Below are 17,939 nucleotides of genomic sequence, written 5' to 3' on the forward strand. Positions count from 1 at the left end.
TGCAATTTGTTCTGGCTCTCCAAAATTCAGAATACTTGTTTATTTAATCCTACCAGTTCATAAAGGGAACACAGGATTACATCTGGTTTAGAGTATCAGTTCAAGGGAAGTATCTAGGCTTTTGACTAGCTATGAGATGTCTTAATAAACTGGATCTTTATTTCTTCTGGCTGTTAAAATTATTCATATTTTTTTCATATACTTCTACAACAGATAGAAGGAATCTATTATGGAATCTAATCTAATCCATTAGGAACCTAATCTATTGTGAACCCTACTAAGATCTCCAACTCAAATAGTAAGGTGTAAGCACATACTGCTTCTTGTTTACAGCACACAGATAAAAACTGCATCTGCTTGTTACTTTCTTTCCTTTTCATTACTTTTTCCCCCTTACCCTAGAGAAGCAGTAGCAAGATGGAATGCCAAACAGTAAAAGACAAGCTTGCCTAACATTGTCCCAGTTGTAGTGAAAAAGAAATCTGTTGCTTGTATGACATGAAGGGACAGACAAAGCTCACCTTCTCTGGCTATTCTGAAGTGTCTTTCAGATGGCTGAATTCAGAATACATCATACAAGAGATCCACAGCCTGCCAGTTACCACTGGCTATATAAAAAACAGTTTTGACCTGTTAGGGGGACTGGGAAGCTGTGTTTTCCATCTCAGCAGTGCTCAATAAAAGTATACAAACTAAAAATAGTTTGGTTATAACATAGGAGGAGAAAGATGGGTTGTTTTCCAAAATTATTACCCAGACTTGAAATGTTTTCCACATTAATACACTTACCCTGGACACCCTAAATAACCCCTTTTATTTTTTTCCTTAATTGTACATACTAAAAAGAAATTAAAGAAACCAAAACCAAACAACACACATGCATGCAAAACCCTTTCTTGGGATGTCATTATGAAAACACAGGAATTCTTATCATGTTGTTTTGGCTTTCCATAACACTCACCAGACTATTTGTTTTGTTTCTGAGAATCTATGCCTTGATTTTTGTTCTTATTAAAAAAACCAAAAAAAACCCAAAAAAACACAAAACAGTTACAAAGGTTGCTTGCAATTTCCAAGAAAAACTGTTCTAAAATTTTCAGATATACATTAGTTGAACCTTTTGAGCAAAGCACACTATTTTGATATACCTTGCATTTCTAAAACATGTTATATCCAGAATCTGCAAGTGATACACAGTTCAGTTCAGGTGCTTGTCAGACAGGGACAGAGCCCAAGTTTTGAAGTGTTTTCTGGGGCAATGTGAGCTTGAGCTCTTCAATGGAACTTCACTAAAACATAACCTTATGCTGTAACCTCTTACAGATTCGAGCAGGCATTTAGGTGATTTACTGGAATGAGACCCTGAAGCTTTTGAGTTTTTCACTTACCTTTAGCACAGGAATTTTCTTCTTTCCTAACCCAGCCAGTCACCTGTAGGTTTCTAGGCGCTCCACTGGGAAGATCGAGACAAACTACCATACAAACAAAACCCACAAAACAAATATCCACTGCTGAATCAGCAGGTATAAGCAGGACAAAATTACTCCCAATCTCAAACACTTCCATTATCACTTACTGTGTACGTTTCCTGCATTCCCAGTCTCCCAGTTTTCCTTTGCCACCTCACACATGTTTCATTGAATATGGATATATTACTAAATAATTCCTCCTCTGTGACCAAAAACATGAACATAGAAAGAAAATCATTACTTCTCATGTAAATCTTATATTTGGAGCAATTGCATATTTCTTACTTTTTCTGTGGTTTGGTCTTGGATTATTTTTTTTGCTCTGCTTTTTTGTCCAAACAGGAAAAAACAAAGAAGGTAAGCACATGTTAGGTAGAAACCTTTCTCTTAACTGTGTTGGCTGCTAAACTTAAAATAACAAGCTAACTGAAGAAGCATGTCCTGGGCTAAAGACTGTGAACTCTTTAAACATACAACCAGTATTACATAAACTAACCCAGGGAGTTTTTAAGAAAGCTTCTGTGTTAGACTGAGAAAGAGTTTATTTGTAGCTGAATGAATGTTTTGGTTCATTATTTACATGAGCTACTTTTTAAAAGGTGTTGACATTTTTTCTTGTTGCAGAATAAATAAAATTAAGTAACACAGCTTAATTCTTAAAATTAAGAACACCTTTCAAAACAAACTAGATTACAACAATGGAGCCCACAGAACCAAGCATGTAGGAAGTACAGTTGTAGCAACCAGAGATACATCCCTCAACACGCCTCTGTTAATTTACACACAAGAGCAGGCTTTCTCAGAGACACATCACAGTGAGGAAGGTCATCTCATCCACACTTTCTTTCAGCACTCTCTCTTACTGCTGTCATTAGACACAGCACAGTTGCTCTCACATGACAAGATAACATTCTCACATAGCTAAAAACAAAGCTCTCTGGTTACAACTCACATCAACAGTGAACATATTTACTCCTCTCCTTCACCAGCCTTCAAATTGTCATTCCGTTGTCCTACCACCATGTTTTCTCATTACATTCACTACATGACCTAGGTCACACAAACCCAATCTGATACAGATTCTAAGCTGAAAAACACTTAGCTGCTGAAAAATTGAAAGATATTCATAGGACAGCATTGGTAGATACTTCAGTGAATATTCTCAAAATAGTAGGTGCACTGTGCTGCTATAAAAGCAAGCACAGGTCAGGGCACCCTTCCTCTGTATATAAACTTCATTACTTCATTACACAGGGGCCCTCTTGTAGCATGTGGGCATCAAGCTGTCATTAAAATAAATCAGTACATTACGAATTTCTAGCATTTCTAGCATTTCATATCGGGCAGCTATTTAGAACTACAATGTATTAACAATAATGTATTTTGCAGTGGTTTTTCTTTCTTTTTCTTTGACTATTAGAACTGCCATAAAACTGCTTTCTAAGATTATCTCCCTTTCCATATATTCAACAAATAGATACCTCACTCACTAGACCAGTTCATCTCCCAACTAGTTTTAACTCCTCCATTCCACATTCATTGTATTTGGAAATGCTGCTGAAAGCTTCCATGTTTCCAGGACAGAAGGAAGAGATCAACCACCGTGTCCTCTAAAACAAATTTCTTACAAACAGCTGTGTGATTAACTGTATTTAAGGGCTGCTTATTGTTATTGTTATCTGTTTCACAGTACTGCCCCAAAACTCTACAGTCTTAGGCTTCTGTATCAACACAAAGAAAAAGATTATGTTCAGTTGTTGTATTCTTTAAATCAGACACAGTTTTATTAAAAGAGAGAATAGCAAGAAGGACTCAAAGACAGAGGGAAAATGTTTCCATATCCATGAGATCTGAATTAAAATGCCTAACAAGAAGGCAGGAGGGGACAAGAGAGGGAGTAATCACATGACTTCTTAGCAAGAAAATCTGCAACTTGACTTAAGAGTTTATAAAATACAGTGGGGAAAAAAAGAAAGGGAAAATAAAGCAGCAAACAACAAAAGGGTTCTGAACTTTGAGGACAAGGCCACCAGGCAATGACCATAAATTCACAGAATAGCTGGCAAATCTTTTCTCAAAAGTTTCTACTTTAAATGGATGTGAGTGAAAGAGCATGAAAACCTGTACAGAACAATTACCACAACAAAGTCTTCAGCTTTCTGAGGAGACTGCTTTTTCTCCTTTACTCCTAGTGATCACACAGTCTTTGTTTGGACAACCAAACATACAGAAAGGTCTTGGTTTAACATTAATCCCAGTAGCATAAACACAGTATCCAATAGCAGCACAAAGGTTTCTCTGAAAAAAATATTCTGCAACTAGAGGGAGACAGGTTCCTTGAAACATTCATTCTACTGTGAAATCTAACAGTGGCAGTGACTTACAGAGCTTGGGAACTTGGGTTGTGAAACACACAGTAGCAGACAGTAGCATCCAGGTCTAAAATGTAACTGATTTTGATCAACAGCTTACACTCAAATTCACAAATAAGATGGGAGAAGCAAAGACCCTCCATTAGCCTATATCTCAGCACTATAAATTTTAAATTGTGATTAACCAAGGTGGGTGAAGTTCAGTGCTACCCCACTGGCATTCATATTACCTTCACAATCTTTTTCCCATTCCAAGAGAAAGTGTCCTAGAAACAACAAGCAAATAAATACCCAGAGACCAGAGGTGAAAGGTGAAAAAAAAAATCCTGGAGGAATAAAGGCAGATCAGGGAGAGGATAGAGAGATGCAAATAGCACCTGTCAGTTGGCAGCCAGGAAAGACAGGCACTGGTAAACACAACACAAATGGTAGAATGCAAAAAAAACAAGTGTTACAGCACCAGTGAGTGTTGGAGAGGGAGAAATTTTGTCAAGAAATTCAAAGATATCAACCTTTTTACCAGACAGCAGACAGAATCAGCTCCACTCTGATATTTATCTTCAGCAAATAGCTAAAAGAGAATCCACATGTGCATGTTCATCTACAGAGCTCTTGTCACCTATCCCCATGCATACAAGTAATTTAGTGGAAAGAAAAATCCCAGGTATTAGATTTTTTGTATATTTTAGCCTGTTCAACTCTGTAAGTGGTGAATGATGTTGCAAATGTCATTTGCTACTAATACAGACTACATTTTTTCAATTAAATAAATGAAAATATCTCAAAGGCAGGTGCCAAGAGGATGGAGCCAGGCTCTTTCCAGTGGTGCCCAAAGACAGAATGACCAGCAATAGCTATAAACTAAACCACAGTAAGTTCCACCTCAACATGAGGAAGAACTTCTTTACACTGAGGGTGGCAGAGCACTGCAACAGTGCTCAGGGAAGCATGAAGACATTCCAAACCCACCTGGACGTGTTCCTGCTCTAGGTGACCCTGGCAGAAGATTGGACAGGATGACATCCAGAGGTCTTTCAAACACTGGTCCTGAGATTCTGGGAAACCAAGCACTTCTGCTCCACAGGAGAAGAAGTTCTGTAAGGACCAGCTACACAAGATGTTCAGGCTCACATGCTGAGCACACTGGACAGCAGGTACTTTAATTGCTTATCTGTTCTCTGCACTTCAATCACCTCATTTTATGTGTATAAATCAGAGGCTGGTAAAAACCGTAATCCAGTTTACTGTTGCCTTACCTTACTGGTGTCTTAATCCAATCAGCATCACAAGTAAAATTAACTTTGTAATGATATTTTTTAATATTTAAACAAGCTACTTAGAAAAGTTCTTGTATACACACACACATATATATTTACCATATATCCCAAAAGAGAATGCACCAAACAATGCAAATAAAAGGCATCCATAGCAACCACTTTTTAAGAAATTAAGAAACTAATTGTCAAAGAGAATTTCCTGTGGATGTTCTCTTAACTGCCTTATTTCCAATGTAATTTTTCAGGTGGGATGAAAAGACAATTTGTTTTCCAACATCTATCATAAATTATTTTGGAATGGTACATAACCTGGTACATAACTTTCTCTCATTTTAATGGGCATTACTAATTAATTATATATGCCATTAAGAGCACTTAAATCTCAAAGGCATCACTGCACAAACTGAAATTTCATTTAATTTTAAAGCAATTTGTTACCACTACTAAATTTGAAAAATGTACAAGTCAAGAAGACGCAAGATTTTGCAACAATTTCCTGTTGATGGGTAATTTTTTTTTAAAGGAGTGTGGACTAATTAGGCTATTTTTGTAACTCTTCATTACCATTCTATTTGACCATAATTGACTTTTTTGGCCCTCTGATCCAGAAGCTAGAGCCAGAATCTAGCAGAGCTCTAGCTGAAATCTGTGGTAATCCTATGAGTGCAGTCTGCAGGTTCAGGCCCGTCAAAGCTTCAGAGCACTCAAGACAACTGTTGGCACTGCAAAGACTGACAGACCTGACTAACTTAGTCACTCTACACAATGTTGGCTTCAAAATCAATTCACAAAATACCATCATGTTAGTTTCCTGAAAGAAATATGAATCATGACTTTTAACAACAGCAATTCACTTGGGCACTTTAGCAGCTAAGAAAACTGCTCTTCTACATACTCATTTTACTTGATGTCACATGTTCTACATTTGCAGTAGATGCTCAAGAAGTCAAGTGAGGGAAGAGAGGCCTCATGCATCAAGTGAAGTCCTTGTCAGCAGTCAAGGACACATTTTTAGTCTTTTTAAAAACCATAAGATGTTTCAAAACTAAATGAACACCATCTTCTGCAAAAGACAGCATTGCTACTTAAGAACTAGAGACAGACAAGTGAACTAGTGATAGGTAGTAGACAACTCCTTTTTAGGACACAGAAGAACACTAAAGAGCACAACAGTCATAGTCCAAAACGTCTGCTAGTTGTTGCTGTTAATAAAATGTCAGTACCTCCTGTTTCCAAGCACACAGTATGACAACACCTTTGTTACACATCTCCCTTCTCAGGACTCATTCTTTACTAAGAAAATAATTCTGGAATGAAATTCAGACAACGAGATGTAGGCCGGAAAGGCAACCATGAAGAAATTTTTGCTTTTGTCATTATGAGAAAAGAACAAAAACCAAAACAAACAACAAAAGAAAAAGAGAGGGGGAGAGAGAGGGAGAGATAAAGGGCTTCAAATTTAATTTCCACTGTTTGCACTGGAGCACATTTTACAATATTGAATTCACAAGAAAATATTGCTAAATGCCTTCTGCCCCTTACTCCACAGACTTCTAAAGCTGAAGGCTCTCAGTGAAGCAATAAAACTCGGGTCACATTAGTCTCTTTCTATTTGAGATAAAAAACAAGACTATAAAAAGATCTGTGGCATCCAGTAGATTGTTAATGGTCTCTTTTGTGACCTTTCCATCTAAAAGTACCACCACATTCCCTACATCATAAATTAGAAGAGGATTTCTTGCCTTCATTCTTCCTCCTGTTCCTAATTTCAGAACAGGAATGACAAACTAATTAAATTTCAATTTAAACAGCAATTTTGTATGGTAATACTTACCTTTGCATACGTATGTAATATTCTCCCATGACTGATCTATTGTGCATTCTGAAAAATTCCTGTCTCCATTGAAAAAATATCCTTCTTTACAGCGATAGTACACTCTGCTCCGCAGAGTGGTAGAGTTGTCCCAGGTCATTGTCGTGTGTGGAATCAGCAAAGGTTTGCCACAGTCTATTTCTGGAAGAGAGAAAAACAGGAAGAAAAAACCTTGAAATGAAAATACAAAGGCAAGACAAAGTGTTAAAAATGGAAGAATGAACTCTTTCAGCAAGTTACACTTCGCTTTTTTCCACTTCTTAGAGATTTCTAGAAATCAGGCCAGCTCATCAGAGCACAGAATTTTGTGGCTGAAGACTTTCTAGCAGGGTGCAGCATTTATCCTACAATATGACCCATAAAATAAAAGCAAGTGTCTTGATTAGAAATGGAGAGCAAGGATCTTTAAGCAAATTTTTATGAATAAGTCTATCTTCCCACAACACTCTCTTATCCTCCACAGCCTATTTATCCCTATATTTTACCTACCATTAGTAACAGTAGATATTAAAAAAGACATTCGGTCTAAGGAGTGTCATGAAAGAACAGCATCAATAAGGTTATGTTCCTTTGTCAGTGGATTTAATTCAGGTTTTGGAAAAAGTTGCTGCTACAGACAAGATGAATGAGCAATTCTGAGGGAAAATTTGTCAGATTATGCAAACCACTTACAGGTAATTAGAAAGCAGGGATAATGAACTAATAATTTAATTCATTTCCTCTGGTTTTGTGGGCTGCATAATAAAAACAGGGAACAAAAAAATAAGAAGTGAAGATCAAATAGATGGAACAGTATTATTTAGGGTAAAATCTGCTTTTCAATTCACAGTGAATGTTGTACCTGAAGAAAATATTCTATACCACTTCAGTTATAAGAATTAAAATCTTACCCTCGTTAAAACCTATATGGAGCAAACAAGTTTTTTTGAACTGTTCAGTAATTTTAAGTGATTCTAAAATTCTCTTAAAAAAAAAAACAAAGAAGGAAAAAACAAAGCTTATAGAACCATGATCTGTATAACTTTTAAAGAAAAATTTAAACATATGTGTTTAATAATGGGCAATATATCCACCATCATGACTACCTTCCTCTCCAAGCAGCAATGAGTATGGACGAGTACAGTTTATCTACTATAAATCATCAGAACAAGCCTTGGAATAACTAATGTACATGCAAGCATGTGCTTAACTCATACAAGGACAGTATGTAACAAGACACAAAAACTCCTACTTTTCCAGCTACCTGCCCATGGCCATTCTGTAAGCAGACTGAAATGCAGAAGCACATTCTTGTGTAACACTGAAAACTTTCCACTTAGACTTATGACACAGAATAAGAATATTAAAGGTCATTCTAAAAGTAGAGAGTGGTTATAAAATATACATGGAGCATTCAAAAAAAAAATTACTACATTTGATTGCAATAAACTGAAAGCTTGATCCTGCTGGATCAAGCTGAAAAGATATTTCTTGCCCAACAAATGGAAAAGTGAAGCTGTGCAAATGTGAAAACTGACTAAAGTGTGTAACTATTCTATGGTCTCCTAATTAAGAATATGAGCCCAAATTTTTTTAAAAAAAACAAACCAAAAACAGAAGAGTTGTTTTTTTTTTTAAAATGTACCTCTGTGTTTCATCTTACTGATGGAGCTCTTTAGGCTACATTCTTCCAAATCTGTAAAAGCACTATAAGAGACTTGACTCATCTCAAATATCAACAGCATGTCTGAGGATTCAAAATTTGCAAAATTTGTCAAAATATAGGAATTTTGAAGGTATGTTAATAACTAACAGCAGTTTGATTTCTGATGGTGACTTCAATGGCTATCAGAAAAGTAGAGTGGATATTGAACTGGAAAAACGTCAGCAATTTAGGCTGTATTTTCATCTCATGCTAATCCAAATGCTTGACATGCATTGGGATTATGTTCTTAGAATGTTAACTTTTAACAATTTATTGCAACTTCATTAGCAAGACAGATTAAAAAAATCCAAAAGAACCAACCCTATTCAATATATGGTTTTCGTTTTGTGACAACTTTCTATGTCAGAAGATTGTATAAACTGAATGCCCAAAGAGGATGACTGATATTTATTACAGTGATTTAAATGGTATCTATGCTAAATAAATCTGAATTCAGACTTTACCTTTGCACACCAAATCAGGGCCATCCCACTGTCCTTTGGCATTGCAGACTGCAGTGTGACTGCTGCCTGCCATCAGGTAACCATGATCACACTTGTAAGTAACTTCACTTCTGTATGTGGTCCCACCCACAGATGCTGTGGCATGCGAAACAGGAGGTGGAACCCCACAGTCCACACCTGAGGAGAGGAAGGAAGAGGAAGACAGACATGTTAGTCAACCAGCAGGAGCAATGACAGCTGCACTCACATAAATATTTCTTTCATCTTCACCAGCTAACCCTCTTCTCCTGTAGCAATGCAACACTTCCTCAGGTCCTCTGCAATATTCCTACTACGACTGACAGTGCTGTAGCTACTCCAAGCATCTGCTTCCAAATAAAAGAACCAACAAAACTTTCCTATCTTTCTCTCAGAATACCATGCTAAATCTGTGACTCCCTCCTCGGTCTAGCTGTTGTATAGAGAAAAGTCCTGGTTTTCTTCTAAATCTTTAGACTCTCCTGCTTTGACAAACCTGATTACATCTGATAAGGTGGTTCTATACCATTAGCAATGAGCAACACTCAAAAGAAGGCTGATGAGCAGAAACTGCCTTTAGAAAGCAGAACTTTAAAAAGTGCACAAAAGCTGTAAAAATGAAAAACCATAGAAAAGGTTACAACATATAATACAGAAGTTTCCTGTTAAGGCAAGAGTCTACATAAGGCTTAAGCAAAGAAGCCAACATGCACACACACACACACAAAAATATGAAGAACTTGTTTAAGGTACATTTACTAGTATTAAAAAAAAAAAAAATCAGACTTGCTGGTTTTACAAGAGAAGTCCTAATTGAAAACCAGGAAAAGAGCTTGCAATACAAGGAGGAAGTATGTTTGACATTTCAGACTTTCAGCTGTTTCTTGGTTTATCATGTATTTTATTTCAATTAACGATGTGCTAAGAAAGTCTGACCTGACCTACTGTTTGACTATAGAAATAAAAAAAAAAAAAAATGAAAAAACAACTTTTGAAAAACATTAGCAAAAAACAAATATGTCAACAACTCGCAAGAATTGCATTCCTCAATCTTTCCCTAGGGACTGCTTGAGACTCGAGGCACTCCCTTTTTGTTTTCAAATTCATTGTCCTTTATTTATTTTGGGGGGTGGGGGGGAAGTGTTACTTGCATTGTTTTATAATTGTTTTATCTTTTCCTTCTTATGAATTTCTTGTGACGATATTTTGTTTTCCCTAGCCACATTGTTTTAGTGCCCTTATTTTGATTTATTCACTTCCCATAAATGTTACATTTCTATCCATTCTCAGAGGGAAAAAAATGAGAAAGGGAAAGAATTGGAAACCATGAGGACTGTTGTCATTTCAGAGAAAGAAAAAACTCTCTTCACTGACTGACAGTGGCAATTTCCAGGATGACAACTCTCCCCTGTAGAATTGCTACACTCAGTGTATCTTCTGCTAGCTAGCACTTCAAGTAGCAATTAACTCCTACAAAGGCTAACTACTCACGGGTACACAAAAAGAATCATGCACCCTTAAGCAGTAATATTGTTGCCAGAAAATGGATGATTAGAACACCAAAGCAAGTGTACAGTCATAGGAAACTTAACACTGTGGAAATGTCTGTTCACACACAAATGTTCTTAAAATTACGAAGACTACCCAGAGCTGTGGAATGCTACGATGCCTCTCTTTTGCATCTACAGCAAACCTTCAGACAAAACTTCTCAAGGTGTCAGGGAAATTGATGTTTTCATGAGAGGTCAGTGATGCTTTCCAACTCAGTAGCCATTAAATGCTAAAGAAATCTAGTTGTCTTCTGTAAGCCTCAGCTCACAGGCAGAAGGACACACTGCAGTGTCTGTAAAAATGCAGGGACCAGCACCAAAAATGTCACTACACTAAAGAAAAAGGTAAACAATAACACGTCCTTTTACTTTCTTCTTTTTCTGCAAATAACCAGATCTTGAAAAAACATTTCATTCAGATTGTAGAAACAAGTCCACTATCTTCACAAACACACTTCTCATGCATGAACCTCCTTAATGAAGAATTTAAGAAATATTTAAGACTCTTCACCTTTACAGCTTAAAGTGGCAGGTTCCCAAGTTTCATTTGCAGTGCAGTATGAGAACTTTCCTTCATTGCTGTAAAACCCTTCTTGACACTCATAATGAACTGCACTTCCTGGTAGCAAGCTGTAGTTCCCCACAATGTAGCCATGCTTCATTTCAGGAGGGGAACCACATCCGATTTCTGCAAAGAGACTGGGTTGAAAGGTCTCACAGTACATAAATCACAACACCTGACCACTTTAAAATTAGCTGAACTAGATGGTCACATCACAAAATACACACGATCTGACGAATCTGAGGGGTTGCCAAAGGGGGTAGAATACTAGATTTGAAGAATTGTCCTGGCCATAGTTGGAGGAACACAGGGAAGCAGTTATTGAGCTACACCCTTACTAACATACAGCTGGAGCCATTCACAACACCAAAGACGAGACACTACAATGTGATGGTTCTTTGCGTGGGCCAGTCTCATTATAGCAATGGCTGAATGATACTTCAGCATCAGAGGAAAATATCAGACGCCGGTGCACAGCTTTATTTCCCTGTGCATGGGGAAAATGAAGCACTTTGCAGTGGATAAATTGAAAAGAACTGTTCTTCCCTCCAAATGCTTCCTCTCATTGAAAAGGCCTGCATACAAAAGCTGCACTCCTCCAGCACATCTGTTTGGACAGGGCTCCCTTGTGCAACAAGAAACACAATCGGTACAGACACTCTACTTCACCGAATACAGAGGAGCAAGTCAGTGAGATAAGAAGCAGGGTTATCAGCAATTCTGGCAAACACAGTGGAGCACTCCAGTCAGAAAAACTGAACTCTTACAGGCTGTGAGCTTTACTGATGGTTCTGGCAATAATTCAGAAACAAAAGCTGAATATAATCTAGGCAGAACCTGGGATGCCTGTGTTCCTTATATACTCTGATATCCACAGCTTACACTGCTATCAGTTTGCATCTGTGAAAATTGACACTAAAGATGGATTTTCAAAATGGAAACTTGGTTTTGGTTGAGGTTTTTTTGTTATGGCAACATAAACGGAACCATTTATTTATGCAGAAGGCATAGTATGTAACAAATAGCTAAACTGTTGTTTTAGTATTTCTCTCCCCTTGGTTTTTTTCATTCATCTAAGCTCTCTTATCAGATACTTAGTCTCTCTTCTCTTCCCCTTTATGTGGTGTGATTATATAAACAACTGGATTACAACACACTTCCTTTCTACTCCGAAACTAACTACATTACTTTCATAACATTATCAAGCTTCTGTGACCCAGCACGTCTGAAGCACTGCTGAGAACCTGTAGGAATATCTGGCGTTGATTCTGGGATCCTGACATCACTGGAACAAACTGAATACAAGAAGAGAAAAAAAAAATCATACAAGAAGCAAAGTCCAGAGAAAGGGTTTCTGCCCTGGAGAAGCTCAGGCCAGAACAGGCACTACACTATGGTTCAACATGTGATTTCATATGCTAGCAAAAACCGCATCCAAAGACTCTCACCTTTGCATGAAACTGTCTTTCCATCTTGATGAAAAGAATGCTCTCCAGTTTCTAATTTATAACCATCATTGCAGTAACACATGTAGCTTCCTTCTGTATTCACACATCTTGCATTGTGACCACACAGTCCAGACTCCTCACATTCATCTATATCTAAAATTTCAGAGAAAAGTAGATGCACTTCATAGTAGGGATTTTTTTGTTTTCATTAAATAATATAGGGCCCAAGCTTAACTCTTTCATGAAGAGTTCTACATAGATTCTCACAGCTCTTCTAGGAAAACAAAGGAGTTTATCATTGTCTCATCTTCAAGCATCTGGAAAGAGGACTCTTGCAATTTTGAACTAGATAGCTAGTTGAAAGCTACCTATCTTTAGAATTACTGCTGGTTTACTTGACAAATAGTTTCCAATGTTATATGATGTTCAAACAATTCCAGAAAAATCCTGTATCCAGACATCTCTTGAACAGTTACAACAGTTCATCACTAACAAGGGACTGGCTAATATTCTACACTAAACACAAAAATTACAATCTGGGGAATGTTAAGTATCATCTTATTTTGTTAATCTAGCTGCTGCTGCTTCTTTAAAGATCATCATTTGAATGAGACCATGAAGCAATGATTTGTAACATGGCAGAGTTCCAAATGGAACTAATTCATAGCTGTTAGGAACCTGGAAGTCAAACAAGCACATCAACAACAAATAGTTCTCTGATATAGTGTCAGAAAAGAAGTTCTACAGTGATGGGGAAAAAAAATACTTGTGCAGTAGAAAGTTAAGTTCCAGATTTGTCATGCTCAGGATTCTTTGTGATGTCTACCTGTACAGTTCGTGCCATCATTGGGAATAAATGTCTTGTTGTTGTTGGAGGCTCGGTATCCATCAAGGCAAACACAGTAAAAACTTCCATGTGTATTATGACACAGTGTATGATTTCCACAGATCTTGCTGGCTCCAATCTGGCATTCATCTTTATCTGTCAGTGCAATTGGAAAACATCAGAGAGAGATTAAGAAATGTGGGGTACCCTCCCCCATTCACTCATGCACAAGTAACCAGACTGCTCCTTACTGATTTCCTTTATAAATTATTTGGGATGTAAACACTGCTGGTAAGCTGGAGAACAACAGAAATGGTAGTCCCTGGATGAAAATGTGAAAACACTTCATGACACAGCTTAAGTTGACCTAAGAGTTTAAGAGCTGCTGAAACCAGAGGGCCCTGGTCTCTCCTTCCACTCTTCCTTATGGCATATACAAGCACAGCTACAGTCTGGGAAGAGAATGGATCAAGAGCAGCCCCGCCAAGAAGGATTTGGGGGTGCTGGGGGTGAGAGGCTGGACATGATCCAGTCATGGGCACTCCCAGCCCAGAGAGCCAAACGTGTCCTGGGCTGCATCCAGAGCAGTGTGGGCAGCAGGGGAGGGAGGGGATTCTGCCCCTCTGCTCTGCTCTGGTGAGAGCCCACCTGGAACCCTGCATCCTGCTCTGGGGGCCCAGCACAGGAAGGACATGGAACTGCTGGGGCAAGTCCAATGGAGGCCATGAAGATAATAGCTGGCTGAAGCACCTCTCTCACAAGGAAAGGGGTTGGGGGTTGCTCAGTCTAGAAGAGAGAAGGCTCTGGGAGCCCTTATTATGGCCCTCCAGTACCTAAAGGGGACTTTCAAGAAAGCTGGAGAGGAACTTTGGACAACATCCTGTAGTGCTAAGACAAAGGGGAATTGCTTTCAACTGAAAGAGGATGGATTTAGATTTGGTATTATGAAGAAATTCATCATTGTGAGAATACCAAGGCACTGGAACAGGTTGCCCAGAGAAGTTGAGGATGCCCCAATGCCCAATCCCTGAAAGTGCTCAAGGCCACTTGGATGGAGCTCTGAGCAACTTGGTCTTGTAGAAGCAGTCCCTGGCCATGGAAAGGGGGCTGGAACTGTGTGATTTTTAAGGTCCCTTCAAACTTGAAGCATTTTATGATTCTGTGTTTTTCCTACAGCGAGACAGCTGAACTCTGTGCAGGATCCAGCAGCTGCCAGTGCTTTGTGAAAGAAAGGTAAGAGACGGACAGCAGGAGATCGCTGGTGAAGGACCAGCCCTTTAAGCACTGGTAAGCTGTTACAGACACTGAGACACAGCATTTGACATTGTTCTTTGATTCACATTTTGATTCAGACGTATAAAATGGTCTAAGAAGGACACTATCAGAGACAGTAACAAAACATTAAACACTTCTGAATATGTAGAAGTCTTTTGGTGAGGAAAAACAATCCAAATACATTCTGTGGGAAATTCTGCCAAGAAATGACACAGTTTTTAGCCTGCTTTGAAGAATTCATTGAAACTACTTGAGATGGAGCATTTTAGGAATTTACAGAGTATCTTTCCATTTTGTAAACAGGCAGCCTACCTTGACAATGGGTTCTTCCATTGCCTACAAATCCATAATTGCAGATGCAAACACTTTTTCCTCCACTTTGCTGACATGTTGCATGAATGTGGCAAGTTGCACAGACATCAGGAATGGATCTGTTCACAATTGCTTTAAGGACAAAAAAAACACAATTACCTTTTTTTGTAAAATACCTTGTGGCATGGTAGGATAACCAGCACAGAATTCAAAGTGGATATAAAATCCAGTCTGAAACACATGGATAGACTACTATGTCCCCCAATCTCATCTTGAAACTTGCAGGAAAACCCCAGGTATTGTATGAAAAGACTAAAGATGAAAAATAAACAGAAAAGATTCAACAACTGAGCATTTTTGTTCATCCTTCTCTGACAACAAGGAAAAGAGCTCTTCAGCAATCAGAAAGGTTTAGAAGGTATATAGTAAGCAGCTCTACCCACTATTATTAATCTTTTCTCCATACGCATTTGTTTCTCTTTTGTCTTTATTTATGTTTCCTCTTCTTTGTTGTGTTTTTTTCTGTTATTTACACATAGATATTTGGGATACTTTTCAATCTGTTTGTATCATGTGTCAGTATGGTAAAAGTGTTATTCAAAAAAAAGTTGTGAATGCTGCCAGGAGTAAAATGACTTATAGTAAAGTAATTTTAGAAATTAATTTATATTAAACGTGGTTGAGAAGCACACAACCTAATTTACTACAGTTTGACAAGGCTTTAAATATACACAAAATTAGAATAAAATATAAATTTGTTCTCTCCTTTGTATTCATACTTTCAGGGCATTAGGTTCACTTTCCTCCATTTTCTTGATAAGCTCTTTTTATTATCACACATACCCTCACTTTACAAATGACTAATGTCAGCATAGATGACATTTAATGTAGATGAAACATGCTTCTGTTAACACCTTTTTATATTTTAAGATAAAGAACTAATACTGCACAAGCTGATATCTGATGGTGCTTGACAGAAGCAAGGAATTTTCTTACTTTTCTAAGATAGCAGAAATTGATAAGAATACTAACATCACTGTATATTTAGCTTCTCTGACAAAATTTTGACCACTCTACAATGTCTAAATACATAACTGGAAGGAGAAGGCAGCTGAACACTCCAGTATTTTTATGCATCAAATTTATCACTGTGATAAAACTGCCCTTCCACATGTGCAGGGTGTCAGTTTTACTTACAGTGCATTTGTGAGCTCCTTAAGGCTGTAGAAAACACTGCAGAATCCTACTCCTAATTATCCATGTTTTTATATACTTGTGTGCGTTTCTGATACGAACAGAAAACAAAAACTGTCAGCATCCGACGGCAGCCAACACAGATGAGAAAACTGAGTTTACAAACAGCCACGGAGAGAACTTTCTTACAATATCTCCATCTTTTGATAAGACATGGGAGTATCGTCCTCAGACTGTTGCTTCAGGAGTTAAAAAAACGTGTTTCCACCCTCTGCCTCCCCTTACTACTACAGCTGAAATTTTATTACTTCTTTGTCCTTCACAACACCCAATTTATCATGCCAGCACTACAGTCACCTCAATGTCTTGGTCCTACCCATGTTCTCCCTCAGGCGCGGCTCCCGCCGTGGCAAGGCCTTCTCGGCCCGGCAGAACACGAGGTCGCTGTCACCACCTCCGCAGCAGGTGTCGAGGAGACAGACACACCAGCCGGCGCCAAGGACCGCACCCACCACGGCTCCCTCTGCCTCCGCCGCCGCGGGTACCATCACCACCACCTCGGGATGCTCCGCCACCATCACCGTGGGACACTCGGACATGCACACCAGCATGGGCTGCCCCCAACACCACCACCACCAGCACCACCACCACCAGGAGATCCTCCACCACTACCGGCAGGGGCTGTCCGGCTCCCAGCTCCAGCTGGCAGTCCCCCTGCCCGGCCGCACTCACCCCGCGGCCGCCCCGCGCAGCGCGGCAGCGCCAGCAGCAGCAGCAGCAGCAGCGGCGGCGGCCCCGGGGCCCGGCCCATGTCCCCTCCGCCACCGCGACCTCGGTGCTGCACGGCCCCGCTGCCTCTGCATGGCCCTGAGGGCGGAGGGAGGGACGGGAGCCGAGGGCAGGGCAGAGCCCTCGGCCCGGGAGGAGGGCGGGACGCGCTTATCGCCGCCGCCGCGCCCTCGGGCCCGCCGGGGCTTTCACCCTCAGCGAGGCCCCTTTCCTCCCCGGCCCCACTGCCCGCAAAACACTCTCTTTTCTTCCCTTTTTTTCTTATTTTCCTTTTTTGTTTTCTTTTCCTCTCTTCCCTGGCACAACCCCTTTCCTTCCCGGGGACGCCGCCTCTGCCCCGGCCAGGCAGGTGGCAAGGCTGATAAGGGCTGCTGCTGTCCGTAGCCCGGGGGCGGGGGGAGAAACGGATGGTAGGATTATTTGTGATTCCCGGGAAGGGCGGCTGGACAGACACACCTGTCTGAACGTGGGAGCTGTAAGCTCGGCAAGCGGGGCCGAGCAGCTCCGCGTGTCCCCGGCGGGAGCGCCGCAGCCGCCGCCCCGCACGGCGCCGCCGCGCCCCGGCACGGAGCTGGCCCATCAGTCCCGCGATGTACGGAGCTGGTGCAGCCGTACACCGCCAGCCCCCAGTGCTCCAAATAAAGTAAAGCTTTCTCACTGCAGGCCTTAGACGCCGCTCAGGTGAATTCCCAGACCTCGGGTTTAGACAGAACCAGTAGCGCTGCCTAAAAGAGTTTCTGCTGTATAAGAGAAGTAGTAGCCCTAGCGCTCATAGTCCTCCTCATTCGCGTCTGTGAGCTTGCATTTTAGAAAGCTGCATAAACTT

General features: G+C 39.9%; 1 protein-coding gene and 1 long non-coding RNA gene across 11 annotated transcripts in view; one reads left to right on the forward strand and one right to left on the reverse strand.

Annotated features, from left to right (window-relative positions):
• The window catches only part of SUSD1 (sushi domain containing 1), a 41,843-nt gene extending 24,311 nt beyond the window's left edge, over window positions 1–17,532 (reverse strand). For 2 of the 9 annotated variants that reach the window (XR_004500565.1, XM_015652506.3), the window contains exons 1-8: window positions 16,701–17,008; window positions 15,131–15,262; window positions 13,544–13,699; window positions 12,718–12,870; window positions 11,219–11,395; window positions 9,140–9,316; window positions 6,953–7,132; window positions 1,577–1,671 (exon numbers count right to left, since the gene is read on the reverse strand). Coding sequence is in view for 7 of the 9 variants with exons in the window: in XM_015652506.3 (XP_015507992.1) it covers window positions 1,577–1,671; window positions 6,953–7,132; window positions 9,140–9,316; window positions 11,219–11,395; window positions 12,718–12,870; window positions 13,544–13,699; window positions 15,131–15,262; window positions 16,701–16,935 (1,305 nt within the window). In the remaining 2 variants the exon portion in view is untranslated. Of the gene's footprint in view, window positions 1–1,576; window positions 1,672–6,952; window positions 7,133–9,139; window positions 9,317–11,218; window positions 11,396–12,717; window positions 12,871–13,543; window positions 13,700–15,130; window positions 15,263–16,327; window positions 17,009–17,056 lie in introns of those variants that run through there. The other 7 variants (XM_033520677.1, XR_001525366.3, XM_015652503.3 and 4 more) reach the window with 7 other exon arrangements.
• LOC107216054 overlaps window positions 17,519–17,939 on the forward strand; it is a 39,086-nt gene continuing 38,665 nt past the window's right edge. For both annotated transcript variants that reach the window (XR_001525367.2, XR_001525368.2), the window contains exon 1: window positions 17,519–17,794. This is a non-coding gene — a long non-coding RNA (uncharacterized LOC107216054). The remainder of the gene's footprint in view (window positions 17,795–17,939) is intronic.

The sequence above is a fragment of the Parus major genome, chromosome Z (genome assembly GCF_001522545.3).
Source record: "Parus major isolate Abel chromosome Z, Parus_major1.1, whole genome shotgun sequence".
Classification (NCBI taxonomy): domain Eukaryota; kingdom Metazoa; phylum Chordata; class Aves; order Passeriformes; family Paridae; genus Parus; species Parus major.